The 26,569-nt window shown below is 40.8% G+C and overlaps 1 protein-coding gene and 1 long non-coding RNA gene across 2 annotated transcripts; both read right to left on the reverse strand.

The window, feature by feature from the left end:
• Nucleotides 1-689: 689 nt before the first annotated feature.
• Nucleotides 690-4,675, reverse strand: LOC149024339 (uncharacterized). The gene is made up of 5 exons (XR_016171627.1): nt 4,396-4,675; nt 3,919-4,013; nt 2,881-3,093; nt 2,240-2,364; nt 690-1,757 (listed from the first exon to the last, which is right to left on the reverse strand). It is a non-coding gene; the product is annotated as an uncharacterized LOC149024339 (long non-coding RNA).
• Nucleotides 4,676-4,707: 32 nt separating this feature from the next.
• On the reverse strand, nt 4,708-9,661 carry LOC149024340 (disease resistance protein L6-like). The gene is made up of 4 exons (XM_089144634.1): nt 8,832-9,661; nt 7,402-8,494; nt 6,786-7,061; nt 4,708-6,589 (listed from the first exon to the last, which is right to left on the reverse strand). The coding sequence occupies exons 1-4, from the start codon at nt 9,464-9,466 to the stop codon at nt 4,838-4,840; spliced, it is 3,756 nt and encodes a 1,251-aa protein (XP_089000760.1). The 5' UTR covers nt 9,467-9,661; the 3' UTR covers nt 4,708-4,837.
• Between the last annotated feature and the right edge of the window lie 16,908 nt (nt 9,662-26,569).

Below are 26,569 nucleotides of genomic sequence, written 5' to 3' on the forward strand. Positions count from 1 at the left end.
TTGCCTCTCCCTCTTCATCGTCTACTTGTTGGAAAGAAATTTGGAAGATTCCAAATCTTCCAAAAATAAAGCATTTCATATGAAGGGCGGCTAGTGAAGCTATTGCCACAAATAAGAATCTATTCAGCAGACATTGTAGCCCTTCCCCTTTATGCTTGTTATGTGCCTATTCTGTGGAATCTACTATGCATGCTGTCACTCTTTGTCCTTTTGCAAAAACTTGTTGGAAGGTTTCTCCTCTTAGAATTGATGTGTTTGGATTCTCGGGTCTATCTATGCATGATTGGATTACCTTTATACACTCCAAGTATAAACACACGAATGACTTGGAATTAGTAGATATGATTTGGAGTACACTTTGTTGGCTTATTTGGAATGCCCGCAATGAATTTGTTTTTGAAGGGAAGCAACCCCATTTAGAAGGATTGATGAATCGTTTTTGGGCATTATATAATGAAGTGCAATGTGTACAGTTGAATCTTTCATATGAAGAGATTGGACACACAATATCTGACTCCAACTCACTAGATGTTGATTATCATTTTCAGGTTTATGTGGATGGCGCTTGGGATAAACAAAGCAAGAAGGGAGGACAAGGCTGTATCATCTGGGACTAGCATGGAGATTTCCTTACAGCAAGGGCACATTTTGGTCTTAGCATGTCGGTAACTGCTGTGGAATTAGAGGCGATAAGGGATGGGATTTTGTTGGCGCAATCACTTCAAATTACCAAGCTGTTTATCTTCTCAGACTGCAAAGGTGCAATTGAAGCCCTAAATGGTGGGAGTCATTCATTAGACTGGACATGTTGTTGTCTTGTTGAGGAGATTTTGAAGCTTAGGATGTCTTTTGAGTCTGTGTTTTTTACTTTTATTAGTAGGTCCAACAACACTTATGCAGATTTCATTGCTCGTGGGACTAGACATTTTAATATCTCTAGAATTTGATGGAATTGCCCCCCGTATTTCATGTTAAAGAACTCTTTTTTTGCCTCCAGGGATTTTCAGCTGGAGAGCTTTATATAAACTTACTTTTGGACGAAAAAAAGAAAGAAAGGTAGATGTGCACTCTTGCTAAGTTGACAAACAACACAAACAGTCTCAAGTTTACATTTACAAGTAACATGAATAAAACCATGATTGGTCAAAAAATGTGTAATTCCATAATAACGATGACCTAGTCTCTGGTGCCATGTATCTTCAGAAACAACAGCTTGTCTTGATGAGAACAGCACAACCATTAATAGCAAAAATAGATCTATCAGCAATAGAATCTAAAACATAAAGACTTCCCTTTCTACTCCCCGATGCCAAAATGGTCTGATGGAATGGATCCTTAACAAGAAAACCAGTATTAGTGAATTCAATTGTGCAACCCAGATCATGACTCTGCAATAATGGAATGATCTCCGCATATGATGGGATAGGAGGTTTTAACATTGTAGTAGCAAAGGTTTCATAAGCCGAACCCAAATTAGTTAACAAAATAAACACTTTTTGGCGGATCCGACATTGGTTTCCAAATCGCTGCCAGCTGATCACAAAGAGTCTTAAAACAAAGCAAGAAATCACCGAGAGATTGAGTCTCTGTAATCGAGATAGCAATTCGAACTCATGAGCCTCAGACGTCGGCGAGAACTGATCATTCAAGACATGCCAGAGATTTGCAGCAGAGGTTACATTTACAGCGAGACCAAGAACTCCCTCTGAGGTGCCAGTAATCCACGCCTTGACAAGCTGATCAGTACGCAGCCATGCCTGATAAGCAAGATTAGGAATATCAACAACATCAATTGATTGCAAGAAACAATCAAAAGTAGAACAATCTCCTGTCAGTAACCCTAGCAGATCTTGGATTTCAACCAGAGACTAAAACTGAGTTTGCCAAAGCAGAAATTTCTCCGTATTCAAACGAAGCGACACAAAATTCGTAACATTAAGTGTGCTCGAATAAGGGATAAGGAAATAGAGAAGAAGCAGAAGAATTAGAAAGCATTTTGGTCGAAGAAGAAGACGCCATGAGAGAAAAAAAAACAAGAACTCGCATGAAAGAGGGTTCTTGGTTCACGAAAAACAAGAAACAAAAAGGCAAGTAAGAAATCTGGAAAGTAACTCCGTGTAAGGCTGATGCCATATAAAAAGTAGTGCAATACTATATTAGATATGATATGGTGTGTATATACATGGCATAATCACAACTACCTAACAGCATAATCACAACTGCCTGACAAAAATCATACCTTAAAAGACAGCGCAAATGTCATTCAAACTGCAACATTGATTTATACATTGGGCTTGGAGTTTTTTTCTTGTATTTTGCCATCCCTCGGCCACGTCTCATGGGTTTTCTCCACCACTTGATGTCCTGTAATGGGTGCCATACAAATAAGATTCACAGCCATTTCTAATAACAGTGAAAGAGATACAGAAAAATACCTTTTCCAGAATCTATCAATAGCTTCAGTAAACATCAACTAAACCCTACTCCAAGTGTAATTTACCACAAAACTAGTAATTACAATGAATGATAGCAAAAGTTACTGATGTTTAGAGCTTCATAACATGTCAGCTAATAAGGTACATTGGTAGTTCCATATGATTTGGGAGTAGCAGCAGGTTTTCTTTGTTGCTGGAAGTGTGGTTTAAGACTTTATTTTCTCTTCTATAATAAATTGGGATTTCAAAATCTCAATTCAACAACAAACCGTGGATCTGTCCTTTAATATCCAAGTATTTCAATCCTAATAAGACAATTCTACCCTATAATGAAACATAGAAATCAATTTCTTCTATTAGATGCTGCAGATAAGGGACATGAGGTACCTAACAATCATTCACTTAACATCATAGCCAATGACAAATTCAAGGTCATAGCAGATACCTTCACAGTGCAAAGCTTTGTCATCTGATCACAAAATCATGACAGTGCTCTGTAGCTGCAGCAATTACAGATAAAGCAATCGTGATTCTGCCAAAGGAAACTGCAACATGGAGCAATTGACTGGACTTGAAATCTTCATTCTTCTCCAATGGTATTTTCTCCATGTTCACTGTCACCACTATATGAGATTATACCATGTTTAGGTACATCATCCTGGAACAGAAAGATTTTTTTTTTGGGCGGGGGGGAGGGGATGAGCCAGCAAGATGACAAAGAGAACAGAGTTTGTTTGTATTTCACATATGAGAGACCATATATATATATATTTGGCTGACAAATCGATGCCTAGTTTACCTTAACAAGGCCTCCAACTTGCAATAACAGGATGAAAAATAATGGTGAAGACAAAAATTTTGATGTTTACTGTTCCAAGGAATTAGATATCATATCTCATTCTAAAAATGAATCTGCTTCTGAAGAGCCAGTAAGATAGCTTTCGGCATAATTTCCTATGCAAATATTAAAAAAAAATTAACCCTATTTTATGATGTAGCAGAGCTGCTGAACCTTGCGTTGGATATGACTCATTTTTGTAAGTACCCACCCCAAATTCACTCATTATTTGCTACTGATATCATATTTGATTTCAGGGATATTAATTGAATTCAGGTCATATATGGCCAATATTTATGTATATCATCAATATTTTTTCACATATATTCATAGGATGAGCAAGAGTTTTTCACAATATTTGGTATGAGAAAAAGAAAAGTCACCATGTCGTTGTTTGGCATCCGCTCACCAAATCTGTAAGTTCTAAACCTGTCATGTGATATGAGATACTAACCCCACTAAGGATAAGTGTTCTTTTATGCTTCTTCAAAATGTGGTCATAATTTCAACTATCTTGAAAATGGTCATCTCAATCCAATAGTTTTTTTCATTTTCACTTTAGTGAAGTTTAACCATCGTTTTTCTGTTAACAGGAAAAATAAAGAGGGGGGGGGGGGGGGGAGGAGAAGGAATTACATGGTATACCAGAATGACTGATCAATGCCTTGTTTACTTTAACAGATCAAGAAATCAGGCCTTTGAAAACCAGAATCAAAATGTCCAAAAGGAATTGCAATAACCTGAAAAAAGAGAGTGATGAAGACATAGTATTAGACCCTTTTTCTTCTGAGGAATATAAATTATATAATAAAATCTAAAACAGAAACAGCTTCTCAAGAAACAATAAAGATAGCAATAGGTATGTCTTTCAAAATATTCAATGCAATTAGATTCTGATTTTCTAAAATTACAAAGCCGAAGAAGCTTAATTGTGTCCAGAATTCCCTCTTTCATGTAGTGAGGCGGGAATCAAAACAGTTCACACAGTATCTGCTACTGATTTCAGATCTGTTTTCTTGGATTCTAATTGAACTTGAGTTGTATATGGTCAAAATTTAGGTGGAGATTATTTTACCCAAAAAAAAGAAAAATGAAACGGAGTAGGGAGAGGGGGGGAAGTACCTGCAACTGTGATGCCTGAGAGTTGAATCATCATTATCGGTCAGTCACTCTGCCAATTTAAGTATCCAGAATTCCCTCTTTCATGTAGTGAGGCGGGAATCAAAACAGTTCACACAGTATCTGCTACTGATTTCAGATCTGTTTTCTTGGATTCTAATTGAACTTGAGTTGTATATGGTCACTGATTTCAGATCTGTTTTCTTGGATTCTAATTGAACTTGAGTTGTATATGGTCAAAATTTAGGTGGAGATTATTTTACCCAAAAAAAAGAAAAATGAAACGGAGTAGGGAGAGGGGGGGGGGGAAGTACCTGCAACTGTGATGCCTGAGAGTTGAATCATCATTATCGGTCAGTCACTCTGCCAATTTAAGTATCTGGAATTGTCAGGACCTTTAATCTCAGGCAACTTGTAGCAGTTTAAGCTGAGAGGGTCATTAGCATTAGCAATACTCAGGTTCTCCTCGTCTCAAAATTCTTTCCTCTAATATCGAAGGTAATGGAATGTGTTCATCGATATCCAATGTCTCTAAACTTTCCAAGCTTTCAAGACCTTGAATCTTAGCTAACTTCCTGCAATTCAAAATTGTTAAGCTCCACAGCTTCTTTAAGTTGGACATATATGGTAGTGCTTCAATAGAATTGCATCTAAGGATCTTCAATATCTCTAGATTTTCTAACTTATCGAGTCCCTGAACGGTAGTCAGTTTCTCACACAAGTTGACTTCTAGACTCCCTAGCTTCTTCAAGTTAGAGATATTTGGAAATATTTCTATTGATTCGCATCCTGACACATTCAGTTCTGTCAACAATTCTAATTTGCCAACACCTAGGATCTCGGTTACCCGCTTACAACCATGGAGACTAAGACATTTCAGGTTCTTCAAGGGCGAGAGATCCGGTACTCCTTGTAATGATTCCGATCCAGATATTTCTAACTTCTCCAACAATTCCAATGCCTCAAAGAAGTTAATCCCTAGTGCTGCTGGCGGGTCACATAATGTCAAAACCTTTAGTGTCTTCTTCATGTTAGACAAGTCTGGCACTCTCAAGGGAGGTCGGGACCTCCACTTGAGCTCCATTTCTGTCGAATATTTCAAATCCTCAAGCTCCTCAATTGACTCATCATCCAAAGAGATCATCAATTTACACAATCTTTTAGGAAGTTTTCTAACACTCAATGACGGGCAACTTAATGCTACCAATTCCTTGAGGGAGACCAATTCCTCTAGGCCCATAATATCCGATAACTCATGGCAGTCTTTAATTTCAATTGACACGAGATTTTCCAAGCTTGATAAATCTGAAATTCTCAAACTGTTGCAACTGATTAGACGCAACTCTTTCAATTCTTTAATTTCCTCGAGCTCTTCAAGCCTAGCTAACCCATTGCTATTGTGATCTAATTTGCACAATTTTTTCAAGGCCTTAAGTTTAGGCAATTTTACCAATAAGGGACAGCGCCAAATCTCCAATAACTGCAAGGAATCCAATCCTTCAAGACTTCCAATTTTGGCTAGCTTGGAGCACCAACCAATTTGTATGTTTTCTAAATTTCTCATGTCCAAGAGTCCTAATATTTCTTCCAGGTTTTCACAATCACCAATGTAGAGCCTCTGCAGAGATGAGGGAAGATGTGGAATGCATTTGAGCTGAGGACACTTTACTAAACAGAGTGACTTTAGTCTCGAAAGAGCATTGATGGTAGTTGGTATCTTCACTAGATTGGGACAGTCCGCAAGGTACAATTTCTCTAAATTTGTCAGATTTGGCAGACTTGGTGGGAGGAATTCCATTTTACATCCCGAAGCATCAAAATATCTCAAACTTGGAGGGAGCTCCGGGAGTGGGATTATGTTTGTCTTTTCATTTCCGCACTTCATAAAATTAGTATACAAACCAGTGCTCAAAATTTGGAGGTTTGGCAGGTAAAGTAGCTGTATTTTAGAAAAATCAAAGTGTAGCTCCTTCAGGGCTTCCAACCGCACCCATCTTTCTGGCAATTGGTGGATTCCTGACTTTCTAAGGTCAAGTATTCTAAGAGAAGTCAACTCACAAATGGATTCATCAACTTCAACCAACTTCATACACCGATCAAGCTGCAATACTTCCAATAGTTTATTTGCTAACAGGTTTGGAATTCGGCCTAGGTAATGACACCCACTTAGCTTTAGAACTTTAAGAATTTTCGCGTCCTACATAACAGAACAACAACAAATTCATTATTAGATATTAATTAATTGATCATGTTACTTTAATAATATATTAATATGATAGATCGCAAAAAATTACAATAATCTTACAAAATTGAAAATAAAGAAACAACAAAAAAGAAAAAAAAAAAAAAAAAGAGAGAGAGAAAGAGAGATTTCTTGTTCTTGGAGGACCTACCTTGATATACTGCCAACCCATCCAATTCTCTGTGATGTCACTCTCAGATAAATCAAGAACACACAATCTCCTTAAATTTGTCGGTACAAATTGCATAGGGCACATCTTCCAACTAAGGTATCTCAAGTTTGGAAATGAATGCTCAAGATTTTCAGCAACCCTGGTATACTCAAGCATAAGTATCCTTAGTCCAATCATTGCACCAAATCCTTTAATGGTCACACCTTTGTCCATATAAGAGTAGGTACACTGGAGTCCCTCAACATTCTTTGTTCCCTGCAAACAAACAAAATTAGCAACATTCGCAAAGTTTGCTCACCGCTTATGTTATAATGGAACAGTGACCCCATTCAAATCATTACAATATTATATTGGAGTGAAACCTTATATATTAGAAGCTAGCTGGGCTATGGGGCATAGGATCCTTGGTAGCATGGATCCACCCATGCATGTCTGTCATTTGATTTCAATCGGAACATTTATTAATTTTAAAATGATATCTTCAATTGAAACTAAGTATATACTTATTCTTAAAATCATTGTAATGATAAAAAATAAAAAAAATAAAAAAAAAAACTCAAAATATAAATATACTAATGGTTTATTGAGAACAAACCTGTTGAGTACTCAATATGTCTTTCACATCCTTAGGTGACCACAACCTACTACGTTTCCCAATTTCCTTATGGTTTTCTTGGCAGACAATTTCCCTTCCAAGGTCTCTTAGGTGTTCATGCATGTTGAACTCATTTCTTTCATTAATCTCAATGAGTGACTTTAGGCAAAGATTCTCAATTCCTAAACATGGGGCAAAGTTAGAGCTATCCCATATATAACATGCAGTGTCTTTTTTCTCTCCAATAAAAAAGCAAGCAATATCGAGAAACATCACTTTCTCCTCATCATCTAATCCATCATAGCTTATTCTTAATATCTCTTGCACTTCTTTGTCAGGAGTGTTGGCTAACTTCTTTACTACTTCTTTCCATATGGATTCTTCTCTCAGATATAAATTTGAACCTATAACTTTAAGCGCCAACGGAAGTCCTCTAGAAGTTCTTATCGCATCTCTTGAGAGTTCCAAATATTTATCTGGAGGATGATCCATCTTGAAGGCATACCTACTAAAAAGTATGAGTGACTGATCTGAATTCATTTCACTGGGCTTGTATATATTGTCTACTCCAAGTTTATCTAAAACACGTTTGTCCCTTGTGGTAATAATAATCTTGCTTCCAACACCAAACCAGTCGCCATCCCCAATTACTGCATTCAAATCAATATTTCTATCAACATCATCAAGAACAATAATAACTTTTTTACCAGACAATCTTTGCTTAATCAGAGCAGTTCCTTCACGAACACTACTAATGTTTATATTCTTCTCGTTCAAGATGTTGTTGACAAGTTGATTTTGCAAGTGGACAATTCCTCCTTTTGTTTTGATAGTTTCTCGAACATCTTCCAGAAAGCACCATCCTTGAAAATCACAATAGACTTTGTTGTACACACACCTTGCGATTGTCGTCTTACCAATACCACCTAAACCATGGATGCCCACAGTCCTTTTAGATTTAATGCTTAGCAACTCCTCTATTTTTTCTACATGAGAATCCATTCCAACCATGTCTTCTGAAATAGTTAAAGGAATCTTTTCCAATTTACTCCAAACTTCTTCGACAACTAGTCTTACCAATTTCCCTTCATGCCTGCATTATTCAAACAAGAAGAAAAATAAATGAGTTGAATGATGATATGTATATCTCCTTCTTTCTCATTGAAGAGCCATTCGTTAAGTGAATAAATCATCGTCGCAGATCTTGCCCAAAAATAAACATAACAAGCTCCAGGGCAAAACTTTGGGGTCATAATTCTATTTATTGGTTGTCAATTTGGAATAAATTGAATCAAGCCAAAGTTTTCATATTGCTTTCCTAGTTGCTCATGATTTCAGGAATGAAGGACTCTTGAAACCCAGTGCAGACCCACAAGATTTAGAGAACTATAAGCTAAAGCTATTAATTTAATGTAAAATACCAGTCTTACCCATCTGCAGTATTCTTCAGATCCCAGCCTGTCAGTTGACCAATGTCTTTCAAAGCCTTCTTCCATTCCTCTACAGTCTTTTTGTCGAATTTTTTCTCATGACGCCGGAAAGCAGTCCCATAGCTACCAGTCTGGTTTCGGACGTTCGATGGATCTACGTGATAGAAAACAGGCAACACTATTATTTGTCTTTGGCCTTCCCTTTCCCTGCACTTGGAAATCTCGGCGAGTTCGCGGAGGCACCATTTGCTGGAAGCATAACCTTTTGAAAAGATGATAATCGCAACTTTGGACCGACGGATCGCAGATTCAAGCTCTTCAGCGATCTTTTCTCCTTTTTGGAGTTCTTCGTTGTCTCTAAACGTGTGGATTCCCTTACTGTCAAGGGCTTGGTAGAGGTGGTCGGTGAAGGTGGTGCGGGTGTCTTCACCTCTAAAGCTCAAGAACACTTCGTATTCCTGCCCAGAGTCAGAATCAGAAGAGGAGGAATCTGAGGAATTAGAGTCTTGTACGGCAGATGATGATGATGCTGCATCATCGTTTCTGTTTGCAGGAACATCGTCAGTAACTTTGTGGAAGAGGTTCTTCAAAAGTAGGATGAGTAGAATCCCTCCTACAACAAGATATGCATACATGTTTCTACCCTTAATTTCAAGATGTTGATGAGATTTAAGAGCAGAACCTGGAATCTTGGTTTTATCACTTGCTTTCTCACTGATATTCAGCTGGAAAGAGCATAAGAGAAACGAAATGAAGTAGCTAGTTTGAAAGTTCAGGGTTAGTCCAAAAGAAACAAAAATGAGGGAGAGAAGAAATGATACCTTATTGCCTCGAAATCAAAGATGGTGACTCGTTGCTCGATGGCAACACTTGTTTATGAACAAAAAGAAACATCGGGGAAACTCTATGTTAGTTTTTTATATTTCTTCTTGTTTCCATGCTTCTGCTTGGTTTGTTAATGTTTCTTTATACCATGATTGTTAATTTTTCTTGTGGCTCCACCTTAGGTGTCTCCCACTTGCTGTCTCCTACTTTTTTTCTGACTCCACCTTTAACTGTCTCCGGTGGGTGTTCAGCTGTCATTATATATTGACCCCTAAAAAAAGAAAAATGCCGTGTGGAACTGAAATCCTTGCCAACTCCCTGCACTCTACAAACGAGCCTTGCTGTAATTTAATTTCAAGATGCTAATGAGCTTTAAGACTAGAAACTTGAAAAGAAGACTACATTATCAGTTCCTTTACCTCTTGTCACATCCAGCCAGCCGGTACCCTATCTGGAATACCCGGAAGAGTGATCCACAGTCCCGAAGATCAAGTTTAGGAACGATCATATCCACTTAGCACAATAATGTAATCAAAAGCAAGAACAAATCATTGTATTCAAGTCATTTCATAATAAAAGTCAAGAAAAGATCTCAGAAGGATCACAAAAGAACATCGGAGTGTGGAAAATCAAATGTGGAGTGGACCGGGTTCATGATCTTCAGTCAAGTTAGACCATAACCGGGGACCCACCAAACCCTAATTTAATAATCATAAAGGTGCCGCATTTTGGTTATCAGTCCGGTAAGATCTCCCGAACCTTGTAGTAGTCGAAGCTGACTTGTAGGAAACAACTATCAGCAAAGTAGTGAGAGAATCGTGCCGCGATTGGTAACTAGTTACGTTCCCGAATATCTAGAAGGAAACCCTACAATCGAACGGCCACTAATAGAGATCGAGACTTCACTCAACGGTCGAGAATTGGAGGTAAAATCTATATAAACGAGTGATCCACTCACTCCAGAGGTATCTGAGTCGTTTCCAATTTACGTATTCATTATTATGCTCTGCAACTTGCCAGAGCCTTGGTGATTAGTTCAATACCTAACTTAAGCTTCGGAGGTGGCCTCCCGACCCCCACGGTCGGGCCACGTCTAACTCTATTTTGCAGGCCATTGTCAAGAAATCTGGAGGCTTCACATTTTCTGGATGCATCATTTGGTGCCGTCGGTGGGAAACGCTTCAAGAAGTCATGGTAACTAGATCAACGGCAGCAACGTCTCAGCGGATCACAAACATCCCACCACTCCTTGGGGAGATTAATCCGTCAAATGTTCCCCAAGGAAGCCAACCCCCAGAAGCACATGGAGATGGAGTTGATGGACCCGAACATCAAAACCATCCGAATCCTCTTCAGCAACAATTGGACCAAATGCAGGTCCAATTCCTAGAGATGTAGGATATGATCCGCACTTTGGTTGGACAGGTAGTGGCTCCTCAGGCTCCTGATCAGGTAGAAGCCCGGAGACGTGCGGGAGGAGCAAATGAGCAAATACCACACATTCGAGTGATTTCTGTCGAAAGGGAAGGACAACTAGCTGAAGGCCAGAATTTTGGCCCAAACGCTCAAAGAGACCTTCTACGACGAACCCGAGATTTGAGGACTGGAGAACTTCCAAGAAGGGACGATCGGTATGACAAGCCGCAAGCCAGCCGAACCAAATCCCGGATGAGATTGCCAAAAGGAGTGCATACTCATTCTCCAACATCCAAACGTTTGGAAAGAGTGACCGTTCGGACGGAGGATGGACGATCGTTGCATATCGGCCGAGAGCTTGCCAACATAAACCAAAGGTTGGGGCAACTCTCCCGAGGGTGGAAAACTGATGATATTTATTCAGTTATTTGGAAAACTCATTTTGCTAATGCTATTGCCTTGTTCGTGTTTCCACATAATTTTAGAGTTCCAACTTTCACAGCGTTTGACGGTTCGGGAGACCCTACTTCCCATATTAGCTATTATCAGCAAACCATGGCGATAGCTGGAAACTCTGATGAAATTCTTTGCAGGGTATTCGCCTCTTCCCTAACCGGGGCAGCTCAAAAGTGGTTTTCGAACCTTCATTCGGGAAGAATCAATGATTTCGACAACCTTGCCCGCAAGTTTATCGGATGTTTCCAGAGTGGTATCCAGATCAAGAAAACGAAGGAAACACTCTTTACAATCAAACAGGGAGGAAATGAATCGATTTGGGAATACCTGAAGAGATTTAACAAAGTCACCATGGAAATAGAGAATTTGGATGAACAGGTGGCGAAAACCGCTCTCTTTACGGGGTTAACCAACCGAAAGCTATGTAAATATCTACTTCAGGATATGCCATCCACCTATGCTGAAATAGTGCAAAGGTGCCAAAAGCATGTGGAAGTAACAGAGATACTCGATGCACGGCAAGGAGGATCTAAGATAGCAACCAAGGAGCAAAATGTCCTCGAGAAAAGCCAAAAACAAAAGCAACCTACTCAGGATCATGATCGGACCAGAAAGCCACATCCGGCTTGGAGAAGGCAATCACCCGATCAAGACGAGTATACACCATTAAATACTCCCCGATTGAAGATATTGATGTAGAGAAAAAATCAAGATATTTTGAAATGGCCATCTAAGATAGTTGGGAAGACGGGAGAAAAGAATATGGAGAGATATTGTCGATTCCACAAAGACTTTGGGCACACACTAATGATTGTAGGCACCTCAAGGCAGATATCGAAAGATTGATCAATCAAGGGCATCTCACAAGTTTTTTGAAAGTTTGGGAAGATGATAAGAGAACGACGAATGAAAAAAGGGATCGTTCGCCAAGCAGGGAGCCTCGAGTCGAGGTTCCAAAATCTAAAAAAGGCAAGGAGTTGGTAGGACCTAGTAGATCCCCAATCCTCACTATATTCGGGGGACCCAGACTTGAGTCCTTGAGGAAGCTAAAGGCAAAATCAAGATTCGTGGGATTAGAAGAATCCCAGAAAAGAAAGAAAATGGAGGAAGTTCCCATCACGTTCGGTGAAGAAGATGAGTGAGGTGTGAGCATGCCTCATGACGATGCAATAGTTATCAAAGTAGAAATCGGGCGAAGGTAGATACATAGGGTCCTGGTAGACATGGGATCTTCGGCTAATCTTCTTTCTTATGAAGCTTTTCAGAAGCTAAATTTTGAGGAAGATCTGATGAAGCCATCTTCAACGCATCTCTATGGATTCGCAGGTTCGTCTGCTGTGGCTAAGGGATCAGTTTGGTTAGATCTTTCGATAGGAAATTTCCCAAAAGAATCTATCATTCGGGTTAATTTTCTGGTGGTTCGGGATCTTTCCTACCTACAACATGATCCTCATTCGGCCTTCATTGACAAAGCTAGGCACTATAGTTTCGTGAAAAGATATGAAGATAAAGTTTCCTACTGATACTGGAATTTGGCCAGGTAGTTTCAAATCAAAAACTCTCCCGACAGTGTTATGAGGCATATCTAAAGGATAAGGAAGGACCAGAAAAAGCCATAGCCTTATCGATTGAGGTAAGGGATGATTGGGATGAAGATACCATGCAAAGGCCCGAACTAGTGGAGAAATTAGAATGAATCTTCTTACAGCCGGGAGATGAGACAAAATCCACCTATATTGGGTCCGAGCAACTAGAGCCCTTCAAGGAAGAACTAAAAACTTTTCTTCAGAAAAGCATAGATGTCTTTGCCTGGTCAGCAACCGATATGCCAAGAATTGATTGAGCCGTGTCTGAACACAAGCTTTGGATCAATTCAGAGGTCAAGCCCATAATTTAGAGGAGACAGAACTTCTCAATTGAAAAACACGGGGTCATCAGAGGGGAGGTCAAAAACTGAAGAAGTTTGGTTTTATCAAAGCCATCAAGTGCCCAACGTGGTTGGCCAATGTCGTAATGGTAAAAAAGTCGAACGAAAAGTGGAGGATGTGTACTGACTACACATACCTCAAAAAAGCATGCCCGAAGGACTGCTACCCTTTACCACGCATAGGTCTTTTGATCGATGCAACGGCCGGGTATGAAACATTGAGTTTCAAGGATGCTTATTCGGGATATAACCAAATCTTGATGATCGAGAAAGATGAGAGATTCACAGCCTTCATGACCGATAGGGAAAGCTATTTTTATAAAGTTATGCCATTCGGTTTGAAGAATGCGGGAGCCACATATCAGAGGGCTATAAACAAGATCTTCAATGACCTGATTGGGAAAAATATGGAGGTATATGTCAACGACATGCTAGTAAAGAGTCTCCAGAGGACGGGACACATAGCAGATCTTTGGGAAGTTTTCTTTGTTTTGAGAAGATACCAGATGAAGTTGAATCCGAAAAAGGTGTGCCTTCGGGAAAATTCCTGGGATTTATGGTTTCCCAAAGAGGAATTGAGGCAAACCCAATCAAAATACAAGCCTTGATCGATATGGATCCCCCAAAGACCGTTCGTGATATTCAATGTTTGACCGGATGGATAGCAGCTTTGACCCGATTCATTTCACAATCGGGGGAAAGATGCTTACCTTTCTTCAAAGCCCTGAAGGATTTAAAGGGAAGTAAAGAGGCTCGATGGATGGACGAATGTCAAAAGGCATTCGAGGAACTAAAGAGAAGACTAAGGCAGCCACCACTGCTCTCTCGACTTGAGAAGGGCGAAATTTTACAAGTATATTTGGTGTCCTCACAGTCGGCCGTGAGTGCTGTCTTCATTCGGGAAAAAGAGAAGAAACAGAGGCCAATTTACTATGTTAGCCATGTACTCGTGAATCCTAAAACAAGATATTCGATGATTGAGAAGCAGGCATTGGCACTCATGATAGCAGCCTGAAAGTTGAGACCATACTTCCAGGCTCATCCGATCGAGGTACTGACTAATTTCCCTTTGAAAAAGGTCCTTTTCAAACCTGACCTATCAGGCAGAACGGTAGCATTGTCGGTCGAGTTAGGAGAGTTCCAAGTGGATTTTAAGCCCCGAATAGCTATAAAAGCACAGGCTTTGGCCCATTTTATGGTGGAATCCATAATCCCGATCGAGGAAGAAAAAGAACTGATCTTACCAAGTATGTGGCACATATATGTTGATGGTTCTAGCAATCAAATTGTGGGATTCGGCATCGAGCGGGAGTTTTGTTGAAAAGTCCAGCAGAGGTTTCTTGGATCATCTCCACAAAGGGGTGTCTTGGCTATGCCTTGAGGTTTTCTGGATTCGCGGCAGTTAAATTTCTGACAATGTTAGATTATTTTAATGAAGCTTTCAAGTTCAAGTCAAGTTTTTAGGCTTGCCAATAGCTTTGGTCATCTAGATCTAGGTTGAGAGCAACATTTGCAATCGAAGTAGTATTCTTATGATTCTCAACTTATTGTCAATCGAGTTCTTTTTCCTAGAAGGAGTACAGAATAAAAGAACCTCGCTTACAAAAGTACCAGGGTTTTTTTTTTTTTTTTTTTTTTTTTTGTTTTTAGAGTTTGATTTTTCCTGTCTTTTGCATTGATCGTGTTTAAGTTATTTTTCGTTAATTCAATTGTTAGAAATATAGTTAGGGTATTGTCAATTAGTACCCCAAAAGGAACATTCCACTCCGCATTACTAGAGTTCAAATTCTGAGTGGCATAACTCCTCGAGTCGACGTTGGAAAACGCTAAGGAAATTAAAATTTAGAACCATCGGTCTACATTGTGGAGCTGAACTTCCCGAGCGCAAAGGTTGACCTCATTTCATATATAGAAAGCAAAAAATGTTGGATGGACCCCATTGTTGAGTATATTCGGGATGATAAACTGCCCGAGGATTTAAAAGAGGCCTGGTCGGTAAGAGTTTGTGCGGCAAGATTTACCATTCAACATGGCAGGCTACATCAAAAGTCTTTTGCAGGGCCTTTACTTAGATGTGTTGGACTCGAAGGAGCCAAAACTGCGCTGGCTGAAGTACATGAAGGTATCTGTGGAGCACATATGGGTGGACGGGCCCTAGCGCACAAAATCCTTCGTCTTGGGTTGTATTGGCCCAAGTTGGAAGAAGATTCCATGAAATACATTCGGTCTTGCAATCAATGCCAGATACATATGAACGTGCCAAAGCAACCTGCTACAATACTCACGTTAATTCTAAACCCCATTCCGTTTGCAATGTGGGGAATAGACTTGATGGGAAAATTCCCCATAGTAACAGGAAGGAAGGAATATTTGATTGTAGCAATCGATTACTTCACAAAGTAGGTAGAGGCAGCTCCTTTGGCATCGATCACAGAAAAACAAACGGAGAAGTTCGTGCTGGAGTCAATCATGCACAGATTCGGAATTCCAAAGGTACTAGTGATCGATCACGGAACTCAGTTCGATAACCCTCAGTTTGAACTCTTCTGCAATACTTATATGATCGATCGCCGAATGTCGTTCGTTGCATATCCTCAAAGTAATGGTCAAGTAGAAGTAACGAACCAAACACTACTGGATGGGATCAAGAAAAGACTCACGGGGGCATATAGAATGACCATCCGAACACCCACGGAGGAAACTCCATTCAGATTAACATATGGTGCGGAAGCACTTTACCGGTCGAGATAATGGTAGGAACCATTCGGGAACGAGAGTTCGAGGAACAAGCGAATGAAGAAGGCTTATTAGATAGCCTGGAATTATTGGATGAAGTTAGGGCAAGAGCAGTAGCTCGAACCCAACAATATCATCAAAGAATAGCCTCTCACTACAATGCTCGAGTAAGACATCGGCAATTCCACATGGGAGATTTGTTTCTCAGGAACACTCTTGCCTCGGACCCATGCCATGAGCAAAAGTTGGACCCAACATGGGAAGGACCGTATATGATTATCAAGCAAGTAGGTTCGGGAGCTTATAAACTAAAAGATCTGGTGACCAACCACGCATTCGACCGATCGTGGAATGTGAAGCATTTGAAAAAATATTTCTCTTGAAGTTATCAACATTTTTTATTGAAGATTGTTTATCAATCTTGATAAATTTGATCTATAATTACTTAATGTAGAATACTGGTGTTTACTTCCAAATCTTTTGATTGGGGGCCATATATAGCAAAGTACATTTAGAATCAAAAGGCTTCGGGTAACACCGTATAAGACCTTCGATCAAAAGGCATCGGATAAAACCGAGTGGGACCTTCGAAAGCCTGAAATATTCTCCGAACTTTCGGGTAAAGGCATCGGGTAGCACCGAGTAGGACCTTCGAAAGCCGAAAATTTTCCAAGGAAAATTTTCAGGTCTAAGGCATCGAGTAAAACCGAGTGGGACCTTCAAAAGCCTTGATGAAAATTCTGCAGAATTTTCTAAGGTAAAGGGCATCGGATAAATTTCGAACAGGACCTTAAAAAGCATAGGAAGTTTTTACTTCCTAAGGTAAAGGCATCGGGTAGCATCGAGGGGGACCTTCGAAAGCCAAAAATTTTCCAAGGAAAATTTTCAGGTAAAGGCATCGGGTAAAACCAAGTGGGACCTTCAAAAATCACAAGAGTTATAAGGAATTTTTTGGGGTCGGGTATATCGGATGTACACCGAGTATAACTATCGAACCCTTAGAAAGAATCCCTTAGAAACTCTTGTGTATCCAATAAAGGCATTGGGTAAAACCGAGTGGGACCTTTGAAAATCACAAAAGTTATAAGGAATTTTTTGGGGGTCGAGTATATCGGTTGTACACCGAGTATAACTATCGAACCCTTAGAAAGAATCCCATAGAAACTCTTGTGTATCCAAGTCTTCGGACAAACCGAATGCAACCTTCAAACGCAGATTGGGCAAGTCAAATATGATTCAGTTTGACCCAAAGTTCAATCCCCGAACAATAAAGAAGTGTTGCAATCAGAATGATTAACACAAAAAAGGTTTTTCATTCATTCAAAGGACAATAGAGGCCAAATTATACAACGTTCGAGATATACAAAGTATTCTAACATCTTGGACAAAGAACATTTCAATAAAAAAAATTACATTCGGGAGATGATAGGATATCTTGGACAAGGAACATTTCTACAAAAAGAACAAGAACTCCACCAACAATTGGGAAGAGCATCCCGAACCCATCATCTAGCTTTTCCAGGATCCTTATCCTTTGACTGATGAAGAAACTCCATCTTCGGTCGCTGAGATAAGAAGGAAAAGAAAATATGGCGGAGAGTTTCAGGCTCGATCTCCTCCAGTTCTTTGGATCATTGTGGAAGAACGATTGACGCTTTCTTGATTGACATTTGGAGCGTCATCTTCTTCCTTGTTTTCTGCAATCTCCTCTATTATTGGAGTTGTAGGAGGTGAGTCGTCAAGATACAGCGTAATATCTGGATTAGGAGCATGGTACAAAATGTCGGCGACATATCGCCGACACAGGGCGATATGTCGCCATGTCGCTGGGGGGCGATACGATACCCCCCAGCGACACCGACATCGCCAGAAGTCGGTCGATAAATCGCCGACTTCTCGAGATATAAGGGCGAAATTCGGGCAAATTTCGCCCGAATTTCGTTCGAATTTTTTTTAATTTCTCTCTCTTCTCTCTCTTCTCCAGAGCTTCTCTCTCTCTCATTTTTCGCACTTTTCACTATATTTTCGTCCGATCTTCGACATCTACGGGTACATCTTGCTTTCTTGTTGCCGGATATCACGTTGTTTCTGTCGATCAGAGTCGCTTTCGCACGATCCGAGAGTTTTTTCACAAACAGGTAACCATTCTTATCCAAGTAATTTTTCACAAAATGCATGCTATATGATGTTGGATGATTTTGAAATTAATATATGTTGAATACCATGTGACAATCTACGATTTCACGGAGTCGGAATTTTTTTCCGCAAAGTATTTAATTTTTTTATTTTTGTGGGTAAAAAATGATATTTTGATTATCTTGTATGATTACTTTTTAAGTGATACAGTGGTTGTATGATGATAGAAAAAACATATGTGGAACTCTGTGAGCCGATCCACGGACTCACGGAGTCGAAATATTTTTTGACCCAAAAATAAGTTATTTTATTTTTCAAAAAATATCCTGATATTAATAAAAATATCAATAATTATGAAAAATGCAAAAAATAGGGGAAAATGGGGGGAAATGTTTTGAAAATTATGGAATAATTATATAAGTATTTTTCAACTGTTGGTTGTGTTGCCCATGTGCCTTCATCGCCGGTTTTGATATGGGCAGCTATTTTTATAATTATATCATACATGCAATATTCATAATTTCATATATGATTGTTTATATGTGTATAAACAATTATAATGATGTTGTTATTTGTTAATGTTATTTGAATGCAACAGCAGCCATCATGTCTGCTGGTGGGAGTCAGAGGGGAACTGGGTCTTCCCAGGGTGGACGAGGATAGGGACAGGGACAGGGTCAAGGACAGGGTCAGGGACAACCTGAGAGATCAGCAGTAGGAGGGAGGACTGACCCAGCATGGCAATATTGTACGGCTATTGATGGAGACAAAAATAAACCGAGTGTAATTTTTGTCACAAAAGAATATACTCAGTGGGCATCAAGAGGTTCAAGGGTCACATCACTCGGGAGTTCAAAGGATGTGACTAAATGCACAGAGGCCCATCCAGATGTAATCAAGTTACTCAGGGATTTACAAAAACAAAAGGGGAAGAAGAAAGATGATCGGAGGAAAGTCAACAGAGCACTAGATGATGCAGTGCGGGGGCCGTCATCATATGTGGATGATTCAGATGATGATAGGGATGTTGATCCTGTTGATGTGGACAGAGATCGGAGGAGAGGGATATGCGGCGGGCCATGGCAGAGAGAGCAGACGATTGCACCATCGGGGAGCGTGGATATGGCCAGAGCTAGAGCTACAGGAGCTGGTCCATCTAGGCCTACAGGGGCTAGACCTTCTGATTCTGGGGGGAGGGGTGGTGTATTTGGCATGTTTGGCAGATCACAGAGTTAGCGGGCCCCTCATACATCAGGTTCGGACCGCTCAGTGCCACTACCACGGCAACCATCTGATTATCCACGCCGTCCGCACCCGACCATGGAGCAAGATCCTGATACATTCAGGAGAAAAGGGGCCAAGCAGCCCAAGATATCTCGTGCATGGAAAGGTATGGCAAAGAAGGTAAAGAAGGCAATGTCAAAGTGGATTTATTACAATCACATCCCAACAAACACAAAGACAGGGTCCATACTATACGAATATGATTGATACTATTGCAGCGGCAGTGCCTCGGATATAGTGGTCCCAACCCTACGAGTTGATGACCACCCTCCTTCAAGAGGAGAAGCAAGAGTCTGCAGGAGTATATTGATAGTATGAAACCCTTTTGGGATACTTATGGATGCACCATCATGTCCGATGGATGGACCGGCCCGACGAGAAAGTCCATCATCAACTTCATGGTATACCGTGATTGGAGAACTGTCTTCTTGAAATCAAGGGATGCTATCGGTCATACGAAAGACCACAGATATATCATGGGTCTCCTGCGCAGGATGTGATCGACCAGGTTGGTAGGAAAAATGTGGTGCAAATTGTCACCGACAATGGCTCCAACTATAAGAAGGCCGGTGAAGTGTTGATGGCTTCACCGATTATAACCTTATGTGGACACCTTGTGCCGCACATTCAATTGACCTAATGTTGAAGGACATTGGAAAAATCAGCATTGTCCACAACACCGTTGAGAGTGCAAGACAGGTAACCAACTTCATCTACAATCATAACGTTGCTTTGGCAATGATGCAGAGATCATGTGGAGGTGAGTTGGTGCGACTGGTCCGACAAGATTTGCGACAAATTTCGTCACCTTGAGCAAAGATGCAAGATAAGAAGTCGGGCCTCGATCCATGTTTGCATCGCAGAGTGGTTTGATTGGGCGGATCCAAGTAAGATAACTATCTACTATTTCATCTTATAAATTATTATATTTATATTATGAGTTTATGATTATCTTGTATGATATTTATTGTCTATTGACTTAATGAGTTTGTGATAATTCAAAGCACGACCAATGGGCGCGCCGCACAAGACACAATATCATCCGATGATTTCCGGAGATGTGTTATCGTAGTGTTGCGACCATAGATCCTATAGTAAAGGTCTTGCGTATGGTGGACTCTTCCTTGAGGGGACCCACTATGCCCCACTTGTATGCATCCCTTGAGCGTATGAAGGATGCTATAAAGGCAGCAAACCCCTAGAGGACATCGGGCTTTCTTAGATATTGTCGATGCACGATGGACAAACTCATCCGATGCATCCTCTTCATAGGGCCGGTAAGTAAATATTCGGGTTGTTGATTTGTAGTTGTAGACTTGTAGTCTTGTAGACTTGTGGGCTTGTAGCATTGTAGGTATTGGTACTTTGGTAGTTGGTACTAATTTTAAGCTTTTTTAATTATGCAAAGATATTTTCTAAACCCTAAGTATCAATATAGTCAACATTTAGGGTTGGACACAAACCTATTGGATGCCCCGATACAGTGATAAACGAAGTTGGAGCCAGATGAGATGGTCCAATCATTTTGCCACAATGAGGTGAGACATTGGGAATTTCAAACGATTAGTGAGTTGTATTAATTGTTTAAATAATTTAGATAACCAATCAATACTAATGATTGTATTATTGCAGATCAAATTGTTTAGAGATGCATTTGGGTCTTTTAGTGGAGCTAGTGTCAGACGGGCAGAGAAACCATGGATCCAAAGTTAGATACTTATATAGTTAGATCCTTAGGGCTTAGATGCATAAATGTTTTGAGTCTTTTGACTTTTGAGTTTCTAACTTAATGTTTTTGTGATAATGCAGCTGAATGGTGGTATCTCTATGGCAATAGTTCATCAAACTTGCGAAGATTGGCAGTCAGGATCCTGTCTCGGACTTGCTCGCCTCCGGATGTGAGAGGAATTGGAGTACATTCAGCATGATCCACTCCCGCAGGAGGAACCGGTTGGGAAGCCAGCCTAAATGACCTCGTATTTATTCACTATAATATGAGGTTGAAGCTGCAATATGCCAGGGAGCAGAGCTCGGGAATGAAAGGCAATACATCAATCTCGATGATATATTTGATGTTGCCGAAGATGACCAAGATCCCCTCACTCAAGTGGATGTTGGACAGGGGTGAGCCGGTATTGGACCAACCTGAGGGAGGGAGGCCCGACCCGTAACTAGCTCAAGCTGCAGGGGTTAATGTGGGTGAGTATATGGCCACCGAAGAGGGTCGTGCACATGCAGAGGCAGCTGCCACCGCCGATGAGGATTGGATGATGGCACCAGGCACGGAGGAGCCGCAGGACAACAATCCCGATGACACACTCTCGCCTAGTCGACCGGGTGGAGATGATGATGGTGGTGGTGGTGGTGGTGGGTGGTGGTGGTGGTGGTGGAGGAATTGGAGAGCGTATACATGTTCCACTACCGGAGACACAGAGCCCCCACCCGTGATACACCGGGGAGAGTCATTTTGATCATGCCACTCAGGATTATGATCATGGTGGTGATTATCAGCGTGGTCGTCAATATCCTGATACGAGGCCGAGCCACCATCAGAGGGGAGCTGGCCATGACTATGTTAATCCTTGGGATGCGGCGATTGCGTCAATGGGGTCCATGAGCTTGGATGAGTCCGTAGGCTCCACACCAGGTTATTGGCCTACGGGTAATTATGGTGTCCCTCTCCCTCCTTCGATGGACAAGATGATATGGGAATTAGTAACCCCTCTAGTTCTTCGTATCATGGGAGCTATGGTGTCCCCTCTAGTTCTTCGTATCATGGGAGCTATGGTGTCCCTCTCCCTCTTTCACAATCGTAGTCATTCGTACCAACAAGGGCATCCGATGGCATGCAAGACGTTCCTTGGCCCTATTCTCACTTCCCTCAAATTGGAGTTCTCACGGCAAATGAAGATGACCGCTATAGAACTGCAGTGAATGATTACTTAGACAATTTTCAATATCGTATGAGATGGGATGAGTATGTGAATTTGTTGGGGGGCATCAATGGAGACAAATGCAGAGTCGGAGGAATTCGATCCACCTAGGCACAAGATTGGTACCGAGACCGAGAGTTTCAGATTTTATATGGTTGGATGACTTTATGTATTACAAGATTTGTACAATGAATTGTAGACTTTATATGATTTGGTTTTATGAGTTTTTAGGTTTTTAGTTTCGGGGCTTTCGTCCGCATATAGTAGGACATGGGTCGATTAAGAACATTAGTTTAGGTAATGTTTTAGATCAAAATAACACTACCAATGTGTTTATTAGCCTCAAATTAGGCTACACATCAAATTTCAGGTCAAAATGACCAAAAAAAACCCATTGAAGCAGGGGTTCGATGAAAATCGAACCCCTACCAAAAGTCGCCCGACTTTTGGCGAAATTTCGGCCGAGTCGCCGTGTCGCCAAGGGCCACCCACCCCCCCCCCCCCCCCCCCAACCCACAAACACAAAAAAAGAAGAAAGACATCCCCCACCCCCCCCCCCCCCACCGGGGGGGGGGGCCCCCCCCCACCCCCACCCCGCCACGAGAAAGAGATGAGGGGGCGCCCCCCAAAACACCGGCTCCCCCCCCAAAATTGATTCGAACACCTCATTTTGACCATCTTGATAAGCATGGTCATTCAAAATATCCAACAAGTTACGAAAAGGCTTACTGCCTAAGTACTTACAGATGGAAGCCTTATGGGTTTCGGCACGGATACAATCAAGATTGGGAGGAACTATTTGCTTCCGCAGCTCCTCAACTTTGGCTTTGGAATTATTCAGTTCCCTCGAAAGATTAACAACCCTTCGCTCGAAACCACATATTTGTCCTTCGGCAACATCCAGAGCATGAGAAAGATGTAGAATCTCAGTATTCCTTACCTTTACCTCCTCCCAAAGCCTATCCCGAAGACGTGCAATCTCTCGATCGTTGGACGAAGATTCTGCCCAAAGCTTGGAAAGATCAGAATGCATCTTTCCAATCCAGTAAGCTGCCTTCGCCTGTTTGTGGAAGTTGTCCATAGTACTTCTGCAACAAATTTTTTTGCAGGATTCAGAAGAATATGGAAAAAGAAGAAAATGATTTCAAAGAAGAAACTCACATCACCAAAGATTTCACGAAAGCATCGTCGGGAACATAGTCAAAAGCTTTGCTTTCGGCCAGTGTTTGGGCAAGAGTGCACTACTCCAGCGCCCTGTCAAAACTACTCGTAACACGATCAAACCTTCGCAGCTTCCAGGGAGGTCTGGTAAACCTCTTCAGCGAATGTATCGGACGTCTTGGTGCAGAAGAAGTTTCTTCACCTTTGTCTCTAGGCTTCATAAACATTGCAGCGGAAGCAGGAAACAAGGTCGAGAAATATCAATCGAATGAAGTTTATTGTTTCTAGTTGCAGAGAAATAATATCAAAGCTTCGCACAACAAAAATGCGAGAAACAAAGGAAAGCAAAAGCGTTTAAATAGACGCTCAACCAGAACGAAGATTCATCCAAAAACCAAAAAAGAAAGATCAACAGTGACAGAATGGCGACGGTTCGAGTTTTGGAAAATCAACGGTTGCGAGCCAATGACGATTCGAACGCGCCAGATGGACGGTGGGCATTAAGAAACCTTTCAAATTTTGAATAACAGGTTCGAACCCATTGCATCTATCCACGTGGCAAAAAAGGCGCCGGTTACGAAGACGGCAAACTCGAGTGCACAACCGTCAATCACAGCATTTAATACCTGAGTGAAGTTTGCGTTTCCCAACGAAGGTAAAATTTCCAAGAAAAATGAAGCATCAAAGTTAATCGCAAGATGACTGAACGGGTAAGGTTGAGGAAAAAACTTTCCCGAACAAGATGAGTCAGTCGAATGCCAAAACTTCAAATATTTTGAATGAGGGGCAAGAGTAGAGCAGGATAGTACAACGATTAATTCAAAGAGCTCTCAGTTTGTATTCAATTAAGTGCTAGTGCAGGAAGTATTCCGAACGTGCAAAAGGAAAAACATACGATCTTCAAGAGTTCAACAAGAAATGAGCCAGGAAGGAAATATTATTAAGATCTAAGACCCAAAAGGGAGGGTCTAACCCTTACACATCAAAAAAAAAAAAAAAAAAAAAAAAAAAAAAAGAAAAAAAAAAAAAAAAAGAGAAAAAAAGAAAAAAGAGTAGCATCTACAAATTTGCAGAAGATTGAGGAACTTGATCAGGGGCAGCTTCGGGAGTTTCTTGTTCGGAGCCTCCTTCGAGAGTTCGTCCCTCGAAGTTCTGAGCAGTCGGAGGAACATTGTCTGCCACACCTTCGGGGTCGAAGGGCAAGACAGGCTCATCATCCAAATATTGGCTAATAATTGAGCTGGTTGGATTAGCTGGTGGCGGATTGTTCTTCTCGGCAACCCAAGTTGGAATTGGCAAGTCCAAGTCCACAAATGTTTCCTCAAAGATTAAATCCTTATGCTCTTCAATCGAGAAGGAAGGATTAGTCGTCAGAATACTCTTCCACACTTGTTTGACACCTTCCCGATAGGCAACCAGATTGTATAAATTGAGCAACTAACCGAACAGAACGCTGTTCAAGCATTTCAAGACACAAACTTTCCGAACCTCCGGTTTCAGATCTTTGGTGTGAAATCCAGCCCTAACCTAACCCTAACCCTCACCCGGAAACCCGGTTGTTTTTAGGTCCAAAGACCCGAAGTAAAGGAAGAAGCCAACTATCGGCCATCTCAGTAGGAAATATGAAGTTTGACTTTGAACCCATGGATGTTGATGTTGGTGTTCCAATCTTGAAAGTCTATGCAGATTTGGAAAGGAAGTTGCACCTATCTGAAGATGAGATTAGTTGAAGACTTGGAGTATTATCTGACTTGGTTTGAAGGCATTTCTACACACTAGGTATGTCATTTGATATGTGTGCAAAAGTCCTTGAGGTTTAGTGTTCATTTGATCCTTCAATTCCCTGTTTGAACTTTGTTGACCTGATTGGTCGACTGATTGGTCAACTGGGTCAGTAGACCAATCAATCGACTAATGGTGTGTTAAATCCGAGAAATTCCAATTTTAGGGTTTTTCACTCTCTATTTAAACCTACTTCGAGTTTCTTAGTTACGGCTGCCTCCTAAGCACCCAGAGAACGTGGGAAGACTTTTCCAAAACTCTCTTTGGTGATTTTGAAGATTCCTCTGTAGATCTGAAGCCTCTCATCTCTGATCTGCCAATTCAAGGTTTGTATGTCTTCTGTATTATAGATTATTCTTTCTCCAATCTTGTTCTTGATTGAGATCAGGAAGAAGATGCTGCATTCTTGCAACCATATATTCCATGATCTCATTCTATTCTTTGAGATCTATGATCATCATCGTGATCTTAACCCTAGCCCTGAATGTTCTTCTTGAAACCCTAATCCTTGTGTGATTTTTTGGAACCCTTGGGTAACCACATAAGTTATATTTATGTTAATCTAAACTTTTTCAATGACCTTCTTGTTATGTAATTGCTAAGCAATTATTCCCTTTCATCTTGTGACCCTAGCCTTTTTATGAGAGCCATAAGATTGAAAACCTAACTTCTTGGTTCAAATCAAGAACCCATCTTTTGACCTTTACTTGATGATTTGACCTTCCTATATAGTTCTAATTTTTTCTAGGAAGTTCCCCTTCGAATTTCGGATCAATCGGACTACAAACAAAGAAGTTATGACCGATTTAGTTTTTACAATTCCGTATTGACTCGGTTGGTTGACTGATTGGTCGACTGGGTCAGTAGACCAATCAATCGACCAATGAAGGCAGTAGCTTCCTTTTTCGCTCAATTTGATTCGTTTTCTCCCTGATCTTTTAGGCATCTTCCCTAATGATATATCTATGATTGTTAGGGGTTTATTTGCTAAGTTTGGAGTCTCTCTCTTTGATCTTTGGATTATCTTCGGCGATAATCAAGGTAAGGATAGTTATTTCATAATAGCATAGATTGCGTACTCT

Source organism: Hakea prostrata, chromosome 2, assembly GCF_041222555.1.
Source record: "Hakea prostrata isolate BN-2017 chromosome 2, UWA_Hpros_2, whole genome shotgun sequence".
Classification (NCBI taxonomy): domain Eukaryota; kingdom Viridiplantae; phylum Streptophyta; class Magnoliopsida; order Proteales; family Proteaceae; genus Hakea; species Hakea prostrata.